Genomic DNA, 21,863 nt, shown 5'->3' with positions numbered 1-21,863 from the left:
GTAACTACTTTAGGATGTTGTTTTGAGGATGAGATGACCTAGTGCAGTGTAGAAAGTGCTTGTAACAGTACCTGGTACATAAGCGATACTGTATATGTGCTCATCATTTGAATTCATTCTGAGAAGCACTCAGGCAGAAATGAAGAAAACTAGCTCTCTGTGACCACCCTCTCTTAATGACCCTCTCTTAATGATTCATTTGTGCTGGGTCCTGTAGTTTTTGTCCTGCTCAATAGGTGTGGATAATCACCAAAATGTTTCTCTTGGTTCTCCTTTTACCAGGCTTCATGTGGAAACCTTTCATCCCTTATAAATAATTTCTTATGGAGAGTAATCCAATTGAGTAGATAATTTTATATTACACTTTATACTCACCTTTGTTGTTGTTTTTAATTGCTAAATTTTGTCTGACTCTTTGGATGGTAGCCCGCCAGGCTTCTCTGTCCATGGGATTTCCCAGGCATGAATACTGGAGTAGGTTGCCATTTCACCTTATAGATCTCTTTATTATTATTATTATTATAGCTCTCTTTTTGAATTTAGAAGGACTTTTCTTATTTTCTTTAGTTAAGAGACTTTCATATCCTGCCTTACAGCTTTGATTTGCAAGACATTCTTTCTACTTAGGACTTCTTCAGATAACTTGTTTAATATAGCTTATGTGAATTTTGCAAGTCCAAGTCTTAGGGATTTTATAATGCTAGTGGTGGTAATGATGATGACATGATGACAATTAATAAAAATATTAGCACTATCTTTCATTGAATCTTTGCTGTGTACCTAGCTCCATATTAATGCTTCCTATATGAGTTCATGAAATACTAATAATAAACTGATGAACTAGGTACTGTTTATCTTCGGTTTATACATGAGGATACTGTGAATAGAGAGGTTAAGTAACTTGCTCAACATCACACAGGTAATAAATGGCAAAGCCTTGATTCTATCCTGGGCTAGAACTCCAAGGTCAGCATTCTCAGTGATGAGGCTGATAGATTCCCAAACAATGCCTCCCCCTCACCCCTGCTTTCAGCTGCATTTGAACCACCAACTAAGAGCAAATAAGAAAACACTCTCTACATTTTCCTAGGGTGATATTAAAGAGAGAATCAAATTCAAGGGAGACCTAAATGATCCTTCACACATACTAACACAGATATGGGTCCTTAGGCTAATTAAAAACCTAACAATATGTTGAAATCAGTCTTTATAACTGAAAATATATGGGACTATGTGAAATGATAGTAAATATTCTTGTATAAGCATCAAAATATACCCAGGGATCTTTGGAATTGTTTCCCGAAATCTGTATTTTGAAAGTTTCCATCTATGGAATATCCCATTATGTAATAGTTTCATGTGGTTTAAGCCATAATCATCATTCATTTTTGAACAATTCTGACTTTGAAATCAAAGGACATTTGGAAAGTTCCTCATTCAGGACTATATTCATGTCTCCAGGTCTCTGCTTTATCTCTTCCAGAACCTCTTTCATTTCAGTCTCCGATGCTGCCTCTTCACTTAATAACTCAAAAATTAAAATCCTGCATGATACACTGAGTTCTTTGGAAAAACAGTTGTCTGAGTTTGTTTTAAAGTGGCAAGGTGAGCAAGATACAGGAACGGGACAAGTATGCTTCAGGCTGGCAGCCTAAATTCAATGTACTGGTATTGGCATAGAACTTCTCTGTCTTCTTATTTAAATATTTAATTAATTTCAGGGGATTACATTGTTTATACTTCCTAATTAGGCCTCCTGGCCTTCACCATTGTTCTCTTGTCTCTAATCAGAAATCATTTGTTTCGGGAGCTATGCAGAGTGGAGTTAGATGAGGGCTTTTAGAACATTCTACAAATTGGATTCTGTATATTTGTAAATTATGCTGATAAGCACTTTTGTAGCACAATGAGGTCAAGACATTCTCATCGAAAATGGTCTTTTTGTGCTGTACTCAAGCCAAAAAAAAGGGAAAAGATCATAAAGGTACTAAGTTATGTTTGCAAAAGAAATTCACTGCAGGACAGTGGTTACTTTTTGACAGTGGTTACTTTAAGCCAATCTTAAAGAAACTAAATGAAATAAATTATCAAAATGTACAGAATTTAATTAAATATATATTTATGAAAAACATTGTATGAAAATATACAATGTTACATGCTATAAAGCACAGAGAAATATTAAGATACAGTTCATGATTTTAAAGAGTTTGTAATTTAAAAGAGAGACTAAAGATACGCATGCAATTAATTAAATAGAAGACAGAATATAAATGCCCTTTGTCAGAGGCAGAGTTTAGCCCAAAAGAACATAGCTGGATTGAATTTATCTACTATAATTTAATTCATTCATTTAATTGCTATTTATTGAGTGCCTACTATGTGTCAGGTCTGGAGATATAGCCCTTGCTACCAAAGGATGCTGATCTTTGGAAATGAAATTCTTGGCTAATTTTCAGGATACAGGGTGAAAAATGGGAGTAGCTTTAGCTTTGGAGTTTGAAAATACTGAATCAAAACCTGGCCCTATCAGTTATTCATTGGGTGACTTAAGCAAATAATTTATAATCCTTTTAGCTTTATTGCAGAAATTAGAGGGTCATCTCTGATTCCCTCTTCTAACTTCATCCTAAATAAAGGTAATCAACAAGTCAGTCTTTCAGTGTTCCTTGAATGTTTTCCATCCTCCCCATGCTTTTATCCCCAGTCCAAAGGCTGGCCGTCATGATTTGTTTATGGATTTCATACCTTAAATTAGTTTTGGATTAGTTTTGTTTACAGATTCTAAATTAGTTTTGCTCTTCCCACATCATTCTTCTTCAATCTATCACGCAGGTTGTAACCAAAGCAATCTTTTTAAAACTTTTCCCTGAGTATAACAGTCCTCTCCTCAAAACTTTTCAGTCATGTCTCATCACCCAGGAAATGCAAGTCTGTATTTCTTAGGAAGTAAGACCTTTAGTGAGCTGAACTCTGCTTACATTTTTAACCACACATGCCAATCTTCCTCCATACCCCCCCATGTTTCTCTAACAACCATCGTGCTTTATAACTGTGTGCCTTTGCTCACGCTATTTTTTTTGTTTTGTTTTGTTTTCTTGGCTGCACCCCACGTGGGATCTTAGTTCCCCAGGAATTGAACTGGTACCTTGTCCCCTGCATTGGGAGTGTGGAGTCTCAACCACAGCAATTTTTTTTTTTTTAATGCCGAAGTTTGAAACTTCATCCTCATTCTCACTTCACCAATTCTATCTAGAAAACTTTAAAATTTTATTGTTCCTTTGACACTTTACTCAAACGCAATCTTTTTTACAGAGCGTTCCTTGATGATGTGGGCACAGGTAATTTTTTCAGTTTTTAGTACTCACACAGCATATTTTATATATCTATGTTTTATGTGTTTTATGTATATAAATACATATTTTATGTATAATACATATGTTGGCACAATACATTATAATGTCACTATCCTTGTATATACCAACTGTCTCAAAAAGACTGAACAACTGAGAAAAAGACAAGGCCCTTCACCTTTAAATTCTCACTTCTAATGTAATGTCTGTCAAGGAGAGGCTGTGCAGTGAATATTTATTTTAGTAATGAAGTTTGGGGATAAGTGGAAAGAACAAGTGCCTTGTGGAAGAGATGGTATTTAAGGCCTTGAAAAACTTCTAAAATATTTCGTGAATTTTAAAAAATATGATTTGGGGATGTCTTGTGTTTTAATATACATATACACATAAATACTATATATATCTTCATGATCTTCCCTTTACTGCATAAGTATTTTGCCAGCAAAACTGTCTTTTCCATTCAAGGCCCTGGATGCAGTACTCTGAGCAAGGTGAAGATTTATTAAATAGGTTAATAGTCTGATTTAAAGAAGCATTTTCCTCATGTCTCTTTAAAAAAGGTACCATTCTGATTCTCTGGTACTATGTGGTATTGAAAATGCCTGACTTTTTAGCTGAGTCATAGATGTCTGTATACTATACCTAATAGCAAATAAAATGCTGATATTCACTCTATATATTTATTTTCTCCTGAACATGCTAAAAAATATGCAAGTAAGTAGGCCTTTGATTGTCAGTGGAAAATATGTGATAACCCTGGGCACCTCACTGCTATTCAGTTTAGCTCTCCCTGAGCAGTTCACCTGAGTCTGATTGTAAAAGAATTAACTTGGGCATCTTTCAAATGCAAATCATGTCTATTTCAAGTTATCAATGATGGTTATGCTCTTAGGTATTCTGGCAGGTTTCTTATCTGAATTTTGAAATAGAATTAACAATACTTCCTGGGATATTCCATTCCTTACTAGTGCATGTTTCTACTTAAGTAGTTCCTTTAAAATACAGATAAGGGACTTTCCCGGTGGTCCCGTGATTAAGACTTCCCCTTCCAATGCAGAGGGTGTGGGTTTGATCCCTGGTTGGGGAACTGAGACCACACATGCCTGGAATCCAAAAAGCAAAAACATAAAACAGAAGCAATATTGTAACAGGTTCAATAAAGACTCTAAAAATGGTCCATATAGAAACAATCTTTAAAAATGAATACAAAAATTTAAAACTATACAGATGAAAAACCACTGACACCAATAAAGATATTATGAATAACAGAATCCCAGAACATAGCAGCTGGCAAAAGACAAGGAAAGCTATACCCTTGCAGTCTAGTTTAGGATAACTATTCCCTTCATTTGAAACCACGTTTACCAAAATAAATCTTTTTATGGTTAGGAGAAAGAGAAGTCGGCTTTGGAGGCTTCGTTGAGTTTTCTTTTTTCCACAAGAAAGAGAACTTATGAAGGAACCTCTGCAGCCTGGAGATCCTCCCTTAGAAACCCCTGCATAATAAAGTTATTGGCTAAGTCCGAGGAGCTCAGCAAAGGAGTTCAGCATTCTTGCCTGAAAAGTCCCATGGACAGAGGACCCTGGCCGAGTCCAGTCCAAACGGTCGCAAAGAGTCAGACACCACTGAGCAACTGAGCACACAGACACACTCACAGGAAGCATCCAAAGGAAACCTCGTTGAGTGCAGTCCTGTAGCACTGGAGATGCAGCTACAGATCTACAGCCATAATTACACGTGGGTGGTAATCCACATGAGGATTAGGAAGGCAGACTGGAAGGAAGGGCTAGCTTGCTTTCATGGCTTTCCTCCTGTCAAAACCCGAAGGTTTACTCCCAACCTTTGGGTGTCTGTACTTTGGGAGTTTTCAGCGGGATGCTCAGCCCACCGACCTGCTCTTAGCCAAGCCAGACGGCCTGATGGACGGCTCCTTCATGTTCGTGGTACACCCTCAGACCCACGCTCCTTCTCACAACTCTATCCACCTCGGACCGTGAGCTGGTGGAGGTGCGAGGAGAGGCTCAGAAGGAGCGGTGGGGACGACCCCATCTCCGAATGCCTTTGCAGCTGCCAAGGAGTAGCCAACAAGCGCCAGATTTATGTGCACTTTGAAAGAAGCATCTCCACCATTGGCTTTCCGAGCGGCGCTGTCGCTAGGGAGCGGCGGGCAGGGCGAGCCGAGACCCGGGATCAGCCCGGGCGGGTGTTCCCGTCACTTTGGCGAGAGCGCCGCCGCGGGCAGGCGCGGACACGCACGCACACGCGCGCTCCCCGCAGGTTCGAGCCCCGCCGCCCCGGTCCGCCCGAGGGCGCCCCCGGGCGCGTGCTCTGAGCAGAGTCGCACCTCCCGGCTTGTCTCCCGCCCCCTGATTCCCGCCGCCGCCGCCCGGAGGAGAAAGGAAGCGGGAGCCTCGGCTCTTGGTCCCCCGGCGCGGGCGCTGCGGAGAGCTGCGGGCTTGGGGAGGAGGAGGAGAACGCGGTGAATGAGTGCCCGCCTCGCCTCCGAGTTGTGTGAGTTGGCGGCGCCGCGCCCCGGCTTCCGGCTCTCGGCGCCCCACGCGCTCGCGGCTCCCGCGGCTGCAGCCCACGCCCGCGCCAGCAGCCCCAGCTCACCGCTCCGGGGGAGCCGAGGCTCCCGAGCTCCCGGCTCGGCCCGGGTCCAGCGGAAAGCAGGAGTGTCCCCTGGCAGAGGCGCACGGCCGCGCGCTCTCCCGCCTGCTCCGTGGCCCTTCGGTCTCTCCATGGCCTCGCATCAGCAATCCCGGATCCAGGCTTACCTGGAGAAGAACAGGATCGGTCCGCTGTTTGAGGTGAGGCGCTGGCGTGCGGGCGGTCCCGTTTGTCTTAGGAAGAAGGGGTGCAGAACACCCCGGAGGGAAGGACGGGGAGAGAAGGGAGACGCCGGAGGGGCGCCCCCGTGGCCCCGGCTCTGTGGCATTCGCTCTGCCCGGGCCAGGTGTCCTGGAACGCGGCCGCGCGGTCACCTCTTCGGTTACCTGGGCGCCGACAGGTGAACTCTGGAGGGGCCAGCCTGACCCAGGCAGGGATAGTTTGAGGTGTCCGGCTGTCCTGTTCCGCTCACACATGCACAGGGGCCCGGAAAGGCTGAGACGGATGGATGCACACACTCAGTCTTACACACGCTCACTTTTTCCCTGGAATTCACACTGTCTTGCGCGTTGCTTTCTTTTTTTTCCTCTTCCAAATGTGGGCAGTAGTAGAACCCGAAAAAGGTGGAGGAGGTGCTTAGCAGTGGGATGGAATAAGGTTAACCGGGAGAAAACTGAATTGGTAAGGAGTAGATTTCAGCAGGTGCGGGCGTGTTGAATGAAATTGCCCAGCTGAGGCGCTGACATTGGTCTCTGGATGAAAAAAAAAAAAAAGCCCTTTGCATTGCAGCCCATACCTGTGCTGGGGAGGGGGCGGGGGGAAGAGAAGGGGCGGAGAAAGGTTCCGGAGAAGCTCACGCATATTTATGGGAAGGAGACGTGGGGCTCTGAGCTGTTTTTTTCTCGCCATCAGAGAACTGATGACAAAATACTGTAGGAGAAAGGAAGAGCGGGAGAACAGGAGAGAACGAGGACTGAAACGCACATGGACAGAGCGTCCCGCCGGCGGCCAGGGCTCTGGGCAGCTGCAGAGACCGGCGGGGAGGGGGGCCCCACGGCCCCCGTCCTCTCCGGTCCAGCCGTCCAGTTGGGCGCCGATCTGCCGTGAGAGGATGTGGGGAGGAGGTCGAGATTCCCCACCCCCCACAATAAACCCCAAAACATTGTGGTCATTTTTGAATTTTACATGACCACGGTGTTTAAAGTCTGAAACGCGGCAAGAGGAAGAGCTAAGCGGAGCATGGAGCTCCTTCGCCAGGATTGATGAAAGGAGAATGACAACTGCAGGAAAAACAAGGATGGAAATTAATGTCCCATCACAAAAAGGGAGCAGACAAGGGTGTGATCATAACGGGGTTCACATTACCGAGATTTTCTAGATCTCTTATTTTTCTGATCAATTTTTAAGTTAAGGATGTACTGTCTTGAGATATGCCACCGTTATTTCAACCCAAACTCATTGTTGTATTCATAAAGTTCTATAGTATATTTCTTGATTCTTGTTTTTGCCTAAAGTGTGAGCAAAGGAAGTCCATAAAAGCAGAGTATTAAAAGAGTATTAACAGAATTGCTGGAGCTACTTGAATTCCTTTCTTTGCCTTTAGTCTAAAGATTAGAGACTATATACAATTATGTATATATATATTAAATTATGTATATACATATACTAAATATACCTACGAATATTTAAAGGAGAAACATAATAACCCTCTGTGGCACAGTTGATTACATCAAAAGAAACATAAATACATTTGGAGTGTTTCTCCTCTACAATTTATAGTTTACCAAGAAGAATAGATGAATTGTTTTTAATAGATGCTGTTGGTGTTTGTAACTTTTAAAATTCCCCAGATTCTCTCCAAGTGATAATAATAGAGTTTGGAATATATGTAAACTTTCTACATAATTAGGAAATAGATCCAACTTGGTTTTTATTAAATGTTCACATTTTCAGGTGCTGACTAGCTAGTTCCACTGATGAATTGTAAGTGATGGTAAAATTGTATCATGAAGTCTTAGACCTCCTCACTAAAAAACAAACAAGGACAGAATTATACACTTTGTATTTTACTGATTTGGGGGAGTAACATATTACATAGACTCCTCTATTAGCTTGGATTACAGTTTGAGTAGTTAATTTTTTAAGGTAGATGTGCACTTTATTTATTAATTTTTCCATTTATTTTTATTAGTTGGAGGCTAATTACTTTACAATATTGTAGTGGTTTTTGTCATACATTGACATGAATCAGTCATGGATTTACATTTATTCCCCATCCCGATCCCCCCTCCCACCTCCCTCTCCACGCGATTCCTCTGGATCTTCCCAGTGCACCAGGCCCGAGCACTTGTCTCATGTATCCAGCCTGGGCTGGTGATCTGTTTCACCCTTGATAATAGACATGTTTCGATGCTGTTCTCTTGAAACATCCCACCCTCGCCTTCTCCCACAGAGTCCAAAATTCTGTTCTGTACATCTGTGTGTCTTTTTCTGTTTTGCATATAGGGTTATCGTTACTATCTTTTAAAATTCCATATATATGCATTAGTATACTGTATTGGTCTTTATCTTTCTGGCTTACTTCACTCTGTATGATGGGCTCCAGTTTCATCCATCTCATTAGAACTGATTCAAATGAATTCTTTTTAATGGCTGAGTAATATTCCATGGTTTATATGTACCACAGCTTCCTTATCCATTCATCTGCTGATGGGCATCTAGGTTGCTTCCATGTCCTGGCTATGATGTGCACTTTAAATGATTAATAGGAGAAAATGGATAAGTTCTCTTCTATTTGAAGAAGAGTTCCTTATGCAACAGTTTTTTAATCATGAGAGAGCTTAGTTTTTGAAAGTAGAATTACATACACTTTACAAAATTGGAAAATCTCATACTAGAAAATTAGTGAAACTAGTGTAAAATAGACATATTGATCTATCATTCTCCTCAAAGCTCTCAGGACTTTAGTTAATGGTTCTCATAAAAACTGCTTCAGGAAATCAGAACAGGAGTTGAAGCATCTGAATTTAGGAGGAAGTAGCACAATGGACTGTCACATATTTAATTCTTGGGCCACATTGTAAGAAACAATGATATAAGCTAAAATCTCCATTTACCGATCACAGATTGAAATCATTAGGTGATGCCAGGTTTTATTATTTGTGCTTTGTTGTGACGTGTGTGTGTGTGTGTTGAGATGCTGGAGTTGTTGACATGGGCTTACTTTAGTTGTGAAAATATACAGAATCAGTCTGTACCTTCCCTTTACAGACCTTGTTAGGACTGTTTTAAGAAAACACATTGGAGTGAGACACTTTAAAGACAGCACATGAATGTGACTAAATAGCAAGGGTAAGATATACTGGTAGCGAGATCACTTGTATCTTTTTTTAACCTGTACAGGTTATTTACTTAGTTAATTTCTTACTTAGTTTACTTATTTCTAACATTTTGTCACTGAAAATTATTGGTTGGGATGGTGCTCGGAACAGTCATATATCTTGGTTCAAGTGTGGTCACACCCACAAGGTCACACTCGCGTGTGTGGGTTATCCTCACACTGACACACTCAAGTGTGGGAAATCCTACACCATATAAAGTCACTTGTATGTGGAATCTAAAAAAGAAAAATGATACAAATGAACTTATTTACAAAACAGAAACAGATCCACAGAAGGAGAAAACAAATGCATGGTTACCAAAGGGGAAGAGGGGGAGGGAGGGATTGATTAGGAGTTTGCAATCAACAGATACACACCACTGTATATAAAAGAAATAGCAAGCTATAGCATAGAGAACTCTACTTAATATCTTGTAACATAATGGAAAATAATTTGAAAAAGATTATATATTCATATATATATATATATATATGCACATTGTCATATATATATGAATCACTTTGCTGTGTACCTGTGTACATTGTAATCGACTGTACTTCAGTTTAAGAAAGCAGTGGTAACAAGGCCACCCCTGTAATAAAATCCATGCCAAGAGACATTATAATGAAATTTCTAGGGAGGAAAGAAGAGATTAAAATCTTAAAAGCAGCCAGAGAAATGCAACGTTATCCCTATAGAGGAAAAAACAATTAGAATGGCGTCAGATTTCTCATCATACCCCCAGAGGTCAGGAAGCAATGGAATAGCATTTTTCAAGTGCTGAAAAAATATAAAAAGAATCTAGAATTCTATAGAGAAAATATCCTTCCGAAATGAAAGGGAAGCCAAGAGAATTTGTCACCAGCAGTCCTTCCTGAAAAGTATGGCTAAAGGAATTTCTCTAAACAGAAAGGCAGTGATAAAAGAAGAAGGAAGTTTAGAACATCAGGAAAGAGAAAGAACATGGAGAGAGCAAAAATGCAAATGAGTACAGATAATACAAAAATGAGTAAGGTAATACATTTTCCTTCTCCTCTTGAATTTACTAAATTATGTCTGATTGAAGTTCTAATTATGACAATGCCAGATGTGGTTCTAAATGTATATAGAAGAAATACTTAAGAAAACTGTATTATTAATATAGGGAAGAGAAAGGGGGTACAAAGGAGGTAAGGTTTCTGTTCTTCACTTGAGCTGGTAAAATGATAACACCTGTTGATTAACGCTGCATGTATAATATAATATGTACTTTGTACATGCTTGCTCAGTTTCTCAGTTGTGTCTGACTCTTTGTGACCCCATGGACTGTAGCCCACCAGACTCCACTGTCCATGGAGATTCTCCATGTAAGAACACGGGAGTGGGTTGCCAGTTCCTCCTCCAGGGGGTCTTCTCGACCCAGTGATTGAACTTGAGTCTCTTGCATATTGACAGGCAGATTCTTTCTGTAACATTGTGCCACCTGGGAAGCCTCAGTTCAGTTCAGTCGCTCAGTCATGTCCGACTCTTTGTAACCCCATGAACTGCAGGATGCCAGGCCTCCCTGTCCATCACCAACTCCTGGAGCCTACCCAAATTCCATTGAGTTGGTGATGCCATCCAACCATCTCATCCTCTGTCGTCCCCTTCTCCTCCTGCCTTACCAGCATCAGGGTCTTTTCAAATGAGTCAGCTCTTCACATCAGGTGGCCAAAGTATTGGAGTTCCACCTTCAACATCAGTCCTTCCAATGAACACTCAGGACTGATCTCCTTTAGGATTGACTGGTTGGATCTCCTTGCAGTTCAAGGGACTCTCAAGAGTCTTCTCCAACACCACAGTTCAAATGCATCAATTTTTCGGCGCTCAGCTTTCTTCACAGTCCAACTCTCACATCCATACATGACCACTGGAAAAACCATAGCCTTGACCAAACGGACCTTTGTTGGCAAAGTAATAATGCCTCTGCTTTTAAATATGCTATCCAGGTTGGTCATAACTTTCCTTCCAAGGAGTACGCGTCTTTTAATTTCATGGCTGCAGTCACCATCTGCAGTGATTTTGGAGCCCCCAAAAATTAAGTCTGACACTGTTTCCACTGTCTCCCCATCTATTTCTCATGAGGTGATGGGACTAGATGCCATGATCTTAGTTTTCTGAATGTTGAGCTTTAAGCCAACTCTTTCACTCTCCTCCTTCACTTTCGTTAAGAGGCTTTTTAGTGCCTCTTCACTTTCTGCCATAAGGGTGGTGTCATCTGCATATCTGAGGTTATTGATATATCTCCTAGCAGCCTTGATTCCAGCTTGTGCTTCTTCCAGCCCAGCGTTTCTCATGATGTACTCTGCATATAAGTTAAATAAGCAGGGTGACAATATACAGCCTTGACGTACTCCTTTTCCTATTTGGAACCAGTCTGTTGCTCCATGTCCAGTTGTAACTGTCGCTTCCTGACCTGCATACAGGTTTCTCAAGAGACAGGTCAGGTGGTCTGGTATGCCCATCTCTTTCAGAAATTTCCACAGTTTATTGTGATCCACACAGTCAAAGGCTTTGGCATAGTCAATAAAGCAGAAATAGATGTTTTTCTGGAACTCTCTTGCTTTTTCGATGATCCAGCGGATGTTGGCAATTTGCTCTCTGGTTCCTCTGCCTTTTCTAAAACCAGTTTGCACATCTGGAACTTCACAGTTCACATATTGCTGAAGCCTGGCTCGGAGAATTTTGAGCATTACTTTACTAGTATGTGAGATGAGGGCAACTGTGCGGTAGTCCGAGCATTCTTTGGCATTTCCTTTCTTTGGGATTGGAATCAAACTGACCTTTTCCAGTCCTATGGCCACTGCTGAGTTTTCCAAATTTGCTGGCGTATTGAGTGCAGCACTTTCACAGCATCATCTTTTAAGATTTGAAATACTAGAGCAAGTGAAAAATCTATACAACAAGATGCCCTCAAAAAATATAGGTAAATAAAAATGGAATTTTTAAAAATGTGAAAATAACCCACTGGAACAGGAAAAAGGAGAGAAAAAGAGAAAACAAACAGAAAAATAAAAAAACAGGGCAGGCTTTTGTCCTAATATGTTAATAATTGAATGCAAATGGTCTAAATATACCAGTGAAAAGACAGATTGTCAAAATGCATTAAAAACACATTCCAACTAAATGCTATCTCTAAGAAACTCACTTCAAATATAAATATATAAGCAGGATACAAGTAAAAAGATGGAAAAAATATGCAGACATCAAGAGAAAGCAGGAATGGCTATGTTAATGTCAGATAAAGTAGACTTTAGAGGATAGAAAACTACCAGAGACAGGAATTGTCATTGCATAATAATAGAAGGGTTAACCCGCTAAGAGAAAGAGCAATCCTGAGTGTGTATGTACTGAGCAGCAGGATTACAAAATGAATGAAGCAGAAACTGATAGAACAAAAAAGGAAAATAGACAAATCTGTAATCATAGTTCAAGATTTCAAAACCCCTCTCTTGACAACGGAAAGAACAATTTGACAGGAAGTCAGAAACGCTACAGGAGAAAGCCACAGCACATCAGATAACAGGATCTAGTTGACGTTTGTAGACTGCTCTATGCAACAGTGGCAGAAAACATTCTTTTCAAGTTGCATGGAATGCACATAGAGACAGGCTGTTCCCTGAGCCACAAAATAGCCCTCAGTTGAAATCATACACATGTTTTCTCCATCACAGTGGGATAAAACTAGAAGTCAGTAATAGAAAGAAAAGAGGAAAATTCCCCCAACACTGGGAAGCTGTACATCACACTTCTCCATAATCTACTGGTCAAGGAAGAAATCACAAGGAAATAAAAATACATCAAACCATGAAATGGAAGATATGTTAAAATTTGTGAGACACAGCTCAAGCAGGGTGGAGAGGGAATTTTATAACACTAAAATGCATATGATAAAAAAGTGGATGATGTGACTGACCTCAGTAGGACTGCTCTTTCTATACCATTCCTCCGTCTGCTTCTAATAGTAGAGGACAGTCTAGCCAATGAGAGAGAGGGCCCTTCTTCTGCAGTTAAGGATATGTGACCATCAGTAAGGTGATAACAGTAAGGATTTGTTCATATATCATGTCTTGTATCTAGAAGTAGATCTTAAGTTCCTGAAGGTGGGAAACAAGTGCCTCCTGCTTTATCGTGTATCTATTCAAGTGTCTGGTGGGGCCCAGACTATAAATCAGGTGTTCAGCTGATGTTAAACAAAATTTTATTCAGTTTGTTTAATTGAATTAAACAAAACATTAAGTTGTGTATATTTTTCCTTTCTATGGAGAAAAAACATTCAAGATAGAACCAGCTAGCAAATACCATCTTGATGTATATTCCTTTAAGACCTAGAGCAAAATATCCCACATCCCATTAATTAATGTACAGTAAATACTTTATGTACAGTAAATAACTAATAACTTATAACTATGTATTACCTCATTCACTTTCAGCCGTATTTTCCGCTTTTTAATATCTGCTTCCTAGAGAGGGCCTGATAAATTAATTCACACCACTCTACACAGCTTAGTGCATGAGTCCTCCCTCTCTCAAGTGCATTTGCATTTAACGTGGAGGAAGATCCATGACACTGTCATGTTGTTGTTCAGTCTCTCAGCTGTATCTGACTCTTTGCGAGCCCATGAATTGTAGCACGCCAAGGTTTCCCTGTCTTTCACTATCTCCTGGAGTTTGCGCAAACTCATGTCCATTGAGTCAGTGATGCTGCCTAACCATCTCATCCTGCGTCGCCCCCTTCTCCTCTTGCCTTCAGTCTTTCCTAGCGTCAGGGTCTTTTCCAATGAGTCAGCTCTTCGCATCAGGTGGCCAAAGTATTGGAGCTTCTGCTTCAGCATCAGTCCTTCCAATGAATTTTCAGGGTTGGTTTCCTTTAGGATTGACTGGTTTGATCTCCTTGCAGTCCAAGGGACTCTCAAGAGCCTTCTCCAGTACAATTCAAAAGTATCAATTCTTTGGCACTCAGCCTTCTTTTTGGCCCAGCTTTCACACCATTACATGAATACCAGAACAACCATAGCTTTGACTATATGGACCTTTGTCGGCAAAGTGATATCTCTGTTTTTAATATGCTGTATGGGTTTGTCATAGCTTTTCTTCAAGGGAGCAAGTGTCCTTTAATTTTGTGGCTGGAGTCACTGTCTGCAGTGATTTTAGAGTCCAAGAAAATAAAGTCTGTCACTTTTTCCACTTTTCCCCCATATATTTGTCATGGAGTTATGGGACTGGATCCATGATCTTGGTTTTTTGAATGCTGAGTTTTAAGCCAGCTTTTTCACTCTCCTCTCCCACCTTCATCAAGAGTTCCTCTTTGCTTTCTGCCATTAGAGTGGTACCAACTGCATTCCTGAGGTTGTTGATAATTTTCATGGCAATCTTGTTTCTAGCTTCTGATTCTTCCAGCCTGGCATTTTGCATGATGTACTCTGCATATAAGTTAAATAAACAGGGTGACAATATACACCAAGAATACTGGAGTGGTTTGCCATCGCGTACTCCAGTGGGACATGTTTTGTCAGAACTCTGCACTATCACCCGTCTGTCTTGAATGGCCCTGCAAGACATGTCTCATAGCTTCATTGGGTTATGCAAGCCCCTTCACCACGACAAGGCTGTGATCCATGAAGGGGGTGCGTAGCAGACTAAATAGTTGTCAGTACATGTATGAATGAAGACAATCAGGACCAACCTGTCACATCTCAAAATTATGGTTTGTGTATTAGTTATATTTTGTAGTAGGAATCTGGAAATGTTCTCAGCAGTTTGTGGGAGATTTCACTGTCTTGAAAATTCATCACAAGTTTGTCTTTTCAACAGCTATTAAATTCTTCAGTGCATCATGTTTGGAACTTCATTTCTACTCCTTTGGTATTTATTTATTGGATGCTGTACTACATACTGAGAAGTATAAATTTATATAAAAGGTTTCCTATCCTCAAAAACTCCTGTATATTTATTAATAGAAAAGACTGATACACTTGGGACACTCTGAACCATTCTATTCTGATAATTTTGCAGAAGCACACCTTGATTTTCTTGGTGCTCGGTCCACTTCATGCTCGTCAATATATTCCATCATTATACAATAAGAAGTAAAAAATTCATATTTGAAATTCACATTTAGAGATTAGTTTTCAAGAAACTTAGCCTTGAAATCAAGTATGTAAATCAAATAAGTTAAAGGGCAGGTTTGTTAATAGAGTAGCTTCTGTTATTATTTTTGTTCCTGAAAGTTCTTAGCAACAGGAAGACATTTAAACATGAATTAGTAACAGTATCTAAATCATCTGATAGTTGGATAGTGCTCTAGTGAAATACATGAATAGTTATAGGTTGTAAGTTGTTCCTTTAACATAAAAAGACCAATTTCTTTTTGAAGTGTAACCTGGAGCATACAGGAGTGTATTCCTTCACTGAACATATTGATCTCAATTCATAGTGATCAAGCTGTATTGAATTGAGAATGCATTTGATATGCCTATAGAAGGGGCTTCCCTGGTGGCTCAGAGGTTAAAGCGTCTGCCTGCATCTGCCTTTGTCTGCCTGCAATGTGGGAGACCTGGGTTCGATCCCTGGGTTGGGAAGATCCTCTGGAGAAGGAAATGGCAGCCCATTCCAGTATTCTTGCCTGGGAAATCCCATGGACGGAGGAGCCTGGTGGGCCACAGTCCACAGGGTTGCAAAGAGTCAGACAGACTGAGCCACTTCACTTTCTTTCACTTTCACTTTCATACATTAAAATAACGTTTCTATTTGTATAGAGTGAACTCCATTGTATAAGACATTGTAGCTGCATGTTTTTGAGACATTAATTCACTACTCTTGTACTCCTAAGAATTCTCTCCATAGAACCTAGTGTTGTTTTGGTTACTTCACCTTTTCCCAATACATTTTTTTACTTTCCAAATATAATAACCATCTTAACATTATATAAAATTATAATTTAAATAGCTACATTTAATTAAACAGAGTATTATTCTATTCTAACCGGAAATATTTCTGGAAACTTTCCCTAGTATCTTTCTTCTTAGTGATATAACAGTGATATGAAAAACAACACTGTTAAAATATGCAGATGGAGATTTCCTAGGTGGTTCAGTGGCTAAGACTCCGCACTTCCAATGCAGAAGGCCCGGGTTCTATCCCTGGGCAGGGAACTGAGTCCCATGTGCCACAGTTGGGAGTTTACATGCTGCAACTGAAAAGTCCATATGCCACAACTAAGACCCTGGACAGCCAAGTGAATAAATAAATACTAAAAATATATACATATATATATATGTGTGTGTGTATAAATATATGTGTATATATATATGTTCAGTTGAAAAGTCATGTTTGCTGCTTTGTGATCCCATGGACTGCAGCATGGCAGGCCTGCCTGTCCTTCACTGTCTCCCAAAGTTTGCTCAAATTCATGTCCATTGAGTAAGTGATGCTGTCTAACCATCTTATCATCTGCTGCACAGGTGACAAATACTCTGCTTTTTGGAAGCTCACAGAAAGTCTTAGCTTTTGCAGAATTATTTTCAGTCTAACCCTTGCTTAACATTAAGACATTGAGATCTGTGTACACTTGGCTATGTCTCATTGCTATGATCTAGAGATTGGTCAGAGTCACTCTGACCAAGACAGAGATCAGAGTCACTTGGTTTGTGAATAGTTCAGTTTTGAGAAATAATATTTAGAGAAGAATTCCTGAAGTGCATTATGTTCTCAAGTTATTAAAAGTGTATTTTAGGATACAGTTAGTTGAGCAATGATTTGGATACCCGGTCTGCATAAAATTGCCCCATGGAAGAATTACTTTTGCTGAGCTGAACTGTGAAGTGATTTCAGAAACTGCTACTGAGAGTTATTTTTCAAATTAGACCATGCAAATGCATAGTTTTGTCTAATATGGGATGTGTGGAGTGGCATGCTCATCACATTAGGCAGCATCTTTTGTAAGAACTACTGCACATTTTAATAATGTCAAAAATAGTATGTAAGTATTCTGAATTGTGTACCTAAAAGTATTTCCTCCTTCCTTTTCTTTTTCTTTTTTTTTGGCATAGGTTTCTGGAAAACTCATAGCCTAATGATAGTCAGAATGTAGGCCATTATCAATACGACTCATAACACTCATTCTTTTTTCCCATACTGTCTTCATTTGTTTTACTTTATCTTTTCCCTCCCACTTTTTGTTAATGCCATTTGATCATAATTTCTACTTCTTTGAATAGTGCTTTCAATTCTTTCTGAAATAAGACTGAATACAAGTTTGATATAAATCATAAAGTGACCCATCCATAATCTGAATAAATTAGGTGCTTTACAGGATACATTTGAATGATGTTCCCTATTGATACACACTCTCACTGACTTTCTTTTTGGAAATATTTCTTTGGCTTCTTCCGGATTGTTGAGGGAGAATTTATTTGCAGGATGATGTCTCCTGGGATGAGTCTATTGAGGAGCAGAAATGAAGCTTCCTGAAAGAGAAGATCTGAGACTCAGGGTCTTTGCTTGATCTGTTTTCTCTGCTTGAAAGTTTTCCCCTCAACATCTCCTGTGCTGGCTTCTCTTCCATCCAGAAGTTTAAATATCTCATCAAAGAGGCTCTCACAGATAACTTTTGTTTTGTTTTGTTTTGTTTTTTTTTGCCATACCACTTGGCTGGTGGGATCTTGGTCTCTTGGCACTGAAAGTGCAGAGTCCTAGCCACTAGACTACTAGGGATTTCCCACAGACAACTCAGGATTTCCCACAGACAACTCAGCCTAACAGCTTCCCAGTTAGTCTCCATCATGCAGCACTATTTTATTTCCATACTCATCAATCTCTGGCATTTTTTCTTATGCATTTGTTCAATATTTGACTCTCCCCTATAAATAAATCCTCCATGAGGAAAGGGACTTGGTTTCCCTTGTTCTGACTTACCCCAGTGATGCACAGTAGCCCATTTCTTGCAGCTGGCTTTCATTCTTATTCCTCTAACCAAACATTAAAAAAAGAGTTAAATAAACCTCTCCCCAGGTAGGATATTTCAGAGCCATTAAAAATGTAGAAGAAATGAGTTCAAGATTACATTTGCAATATCTTTATAACTGTATTCAACATATAAAAAGAATGGAAATAATAATGGTTTGTAGTTTTTATATAAGTCGATAGGCAGTTTTTGCTCCCACAAACCATCCAGTTTTTCAAGCTCTCTCTGTATTACTGCACTGTTTCTTATTTCTTTTAGTATTAAGTTCTTTATTTAATATCATTTTGTCTTCTAGAGGCCCTTACTGAGGCCCATGCAAGTATCATATTTGCATGTTAATGGTACTTTTCTTGCCAATTAGAACCTTTATGGAGAGTTTTGGCAGAGGTTGGGAGGAAAACACTAATAGAGTTGATAAAGTCAGAAATGATGATGTTGAGAGGACGGGAGCAGGTAGAGTGAAAGTGAGGACCTGGTGAGTGGAAATGGTACCAGGTGGGGAAGTGGAAAGGAGTGAGTCAAACATTTTCAGAAACAACCCTTGAATCATGCTGTACCCACTTCCTCAGTTTCTCTTTTAAGCACTTTATTAACACAGAACTGTGGGTTTTACCTGCTAACTGGCTTCACAGAACTCTATATTTCATCCTGTTCACCAGATCCTTGTCAGAATACTCAGGAATCAATTGCCCTAAGCATGAAGAGGCTTTAAAACTGAGCTAACCTCAAGAACGTGACCAAAAACTTTGTAGAGGAAATACACTGCATTTCATTTGGACATGAAAGGCCAGTCTGGTCTTCCCTGGTAGCTCAGATGGTAAAGAATTTGCCTGCAATGCAGGAGACCCCGGTCAGTTCCTGGATCAGGAAGACCCCCTGGAGAAGGCAATGGCAACGCACTCCAGTATTCTTGCCTGGGAAATCCCGTGGACAGAAGAGCCTGGTGTGCTACAGTCCACAGGGTCGCAAACAGTTGGACATGACTGAGTGTCTGAAACTAACTTACTTACTTATAAGGCCAGACTGAAATCTGCTGTAACATCAATGGGTTGATGCATGGCCCACTCTACAGATATTTTTGAGTGGGTACTATCTGAAAGACTTTTCTATGTAGAACATCTTTTAGGTGCCTTAAACTCAAAGTGATAAAAAAGGAGCCAGAACATCTCAAGAAGTCCTACTCTCCTTGACTCTTTGTTTCAGTGGTGGTTTAAGAATTATTCCCAAGACCCAGATATCTTTTTCTCCTCCCTTTCCTTCAGCAAATATATCCAGTGAATTATCAAATCCTTTCAGTTAGGTCTTGTGAAAAGACTTGTGTAAAAGATTTCCCTTTCTCTTTGAATCATTGCCAGCATAATCCTGGCACTTGCACAAGTCCATCATATTGTCCTGTCCTGATCCATTCTCCATGTGACTAACACACTGCCCATCCAAACAGTGATATTTACCATGTATTTCTGTACTAAAAAATAAATATATGGGCTCTCTGATGGTTCAGCAGTAAAGAGTCTACAATGGAGGAGTTGCAGGTTTGATCCGTGAGTCAGGAAGCTACCTTGGAAAAGGAAATCACAACCCACTCCAGTATTCTTGCCTGGAGGGTCCCATGGACAGAGAAGTCTGGTGGGCTGCAGTCCATGGGGGTTGCAAAAAGTCAGATGCAACTTCGTGACTAAACAGCAACAACAAAATACACTGTTCTCCACTCACTGTGGTCCTGCTTCTTAAAACAAGAGCATGCATTCATTGTGACAGATGTCTATAACCATGAACAAAATGTAAGGTTCATGAAAATTTTCAAAGTATTCAAACTTTAGAGAATTTTCAAGCTTGCATTGTGTCATGTTTGGCACTGCATCCAGGTGATAAAATCACAGGGCTGGGCCTCTTGAAGATACAAAGATTTTGATACACTGAATTATGGGATAAATCCCAAACCAGAGTTGCATTAGGAATCCTCCAGCATCTACTTAATCTTGGTTTTCATCGTCCCTTCAGTGGTAGCCAGGCTAGTTTGTCCAGTTGCCCCAGTACATGTAATGCTAAGTCTTTGCTTGACATTCTTTCTACATGGAATATTTTCCCTTTCTTCTATAATGTCATAGACTAGGTTCCTTGGGGAGCATAGTCTGAAGTGGAGATTTGTAAGCAGAGGTTTAATTGTGGGATGCTCATGGGAGCAGCAGCTTGAAGGGAGTGAGGGAAGTGAGTTTGAGTAGAGGAGGAAGTAAGAGAAAAATCGGGCTTTCCGGGTAGTTCAAATGGCGAAGAATCTGCCTGCAATGTGGGAGACCTGGGTTCAATTCCTGGGTGGGGAAGATCCCCTGGAGAAGGGCATGGCAACCCACTCCAGTATTCATGCCTGGAAAATTGTTGCAAAGGGTCAGACACAACTGAGTGACTAACACACACACAGGAAGAATATATTCCAAGGCAGTGACAACAGAATCCTTAGCTGAGCACATAGGGAGGATTACCTCAGGAGTCCTGGAACTGGGAGACCCTTCAGGGTTGTTACAATAAAAGCCTAAGGGTCAGCCCTTTGTGTTCCAGTCATTAGAAGCAGGCTTCCAACAGAGAGAGACTGTGACCTTGGATGAGGCAGCTGCCTTCTGTGTAAGGACAGTTCTAGGCAAGGCCTCAGGTGAGAGCCTTTCAGAGTCAACACTCCTGGCAGCTGGCAGAATGAGCTTTTGTTTTTGAAGGAAGGATCTGGACACATACCCCAATGTCTACTGCAGCAAGTCCCTTACATACGAATAAGTTCTGTTTTGCTTTAAGTCCAGCAAAATTGGCCTAGGTACCCAACTAATGCAATTGACTATATGGTACTTTACTGTAATAGGTTTATAATATTTTTAACACAAATGATACATAAAAAACAAAAATAAAGCATTTTTAATCTTACAGTAGGTGTCAAGTGCTTCATTTGTGTCTGACTCTTTGAGACCCTGTGGACTGTAGCCCGCCAGGCTCCTCTGTCCATGGGGATTCTCCAGACAAGATTACTGGAGTGGATTGCCATGCCAGACTCCAGGGGATCTTCCTGACCCAGGGGTCAAACCCATGTCTCTTAAGTCTCCTCCATTGGCAGGTGGGTTCTTTATCCCTAGTACCACCTGGGAAGCTCCAATCTTACAGTACAGCACCTTGAAAAGTACAGTAGTACAATATAGCAGCTGGCACACAAGGGCTGGCATCAAGTGACCAGGCAAGAAGAGTTACTGCCTGGAGAAGGGAGAGGAGGTAGGACATGGCAGAGCTGAGGGATCCAGCAGTAGGAGACAGAGGGCTGGCTGCAACTCCACTCACACCTGCCTTTGATGGAACACATGTTTGCATCTTTGAAAGTTTGCGTCTTGAAGGTCTGAGTGTAGGGAATTTATTGTACCTTCCCTTTTCAACATGAGCCATTCACCTTAAAGTATAGTTAAGCTAAGCCTCTTTCATTAAATGTGTTTGTACTCTCCTAATTTCCCTAGATTTTCCATTTCTGTATACTCCTTTTGCATTTAGGGGCCAAGCCACTCATTTTT

At 40.7% G+C, this 21,863-nt stretch overlaps 1 protein-coding gene across 6 annotated transcripts in view; it reads left to right on the top strand.

Annotated features, from left to right (window-relative positions):
- Positions 1–5,718: 5,718 nt before the first annotated feature.
- C12H8orf34 (chromosome 12 C8orf34 homolog) overlaps positions 5,719–21,863 on the top strand; it is a 343,264-nt gene continuing 327,119 nt past the window's right edge. For all 6 annotated transcript variants that reach the window (XM_065902914.1, XM_065902913.1, XM_065902912.1 and 3 more), the window contains exon 1: positions 5,719–6,161. In XM_065902914.1, coding sequence (XP_065758986.1) covers positions 5,835–6,161 — 327 coding nt within the window. In that variant the 5' untranslated portion in view covers positions 5,719–5,834. The remainder of the gene's footprint in view (positions 6,162–21,863) is intronic.

This window comes from Muntiacus reevesi, chromosome 12, assembly GCF_963930625.1.
Source record: "Muntiacus reevesi chromosome 12, mMunRee1.1, whole genome shotgun sequence".
In the NCBI taxonomy this organism is placed as follows: domain Eukaryota; kingdom Metazoa; phylum Chordata; class Mammalia; order Artiodactyla; family Cervidae; genus Muntiacus; species Muntiacus reevesi.
The sequence above is the reverse complement of the archived record's forward strand: the minus strand, read 5'-3'. Positions and strand labels throughout refer to the sequence as shown.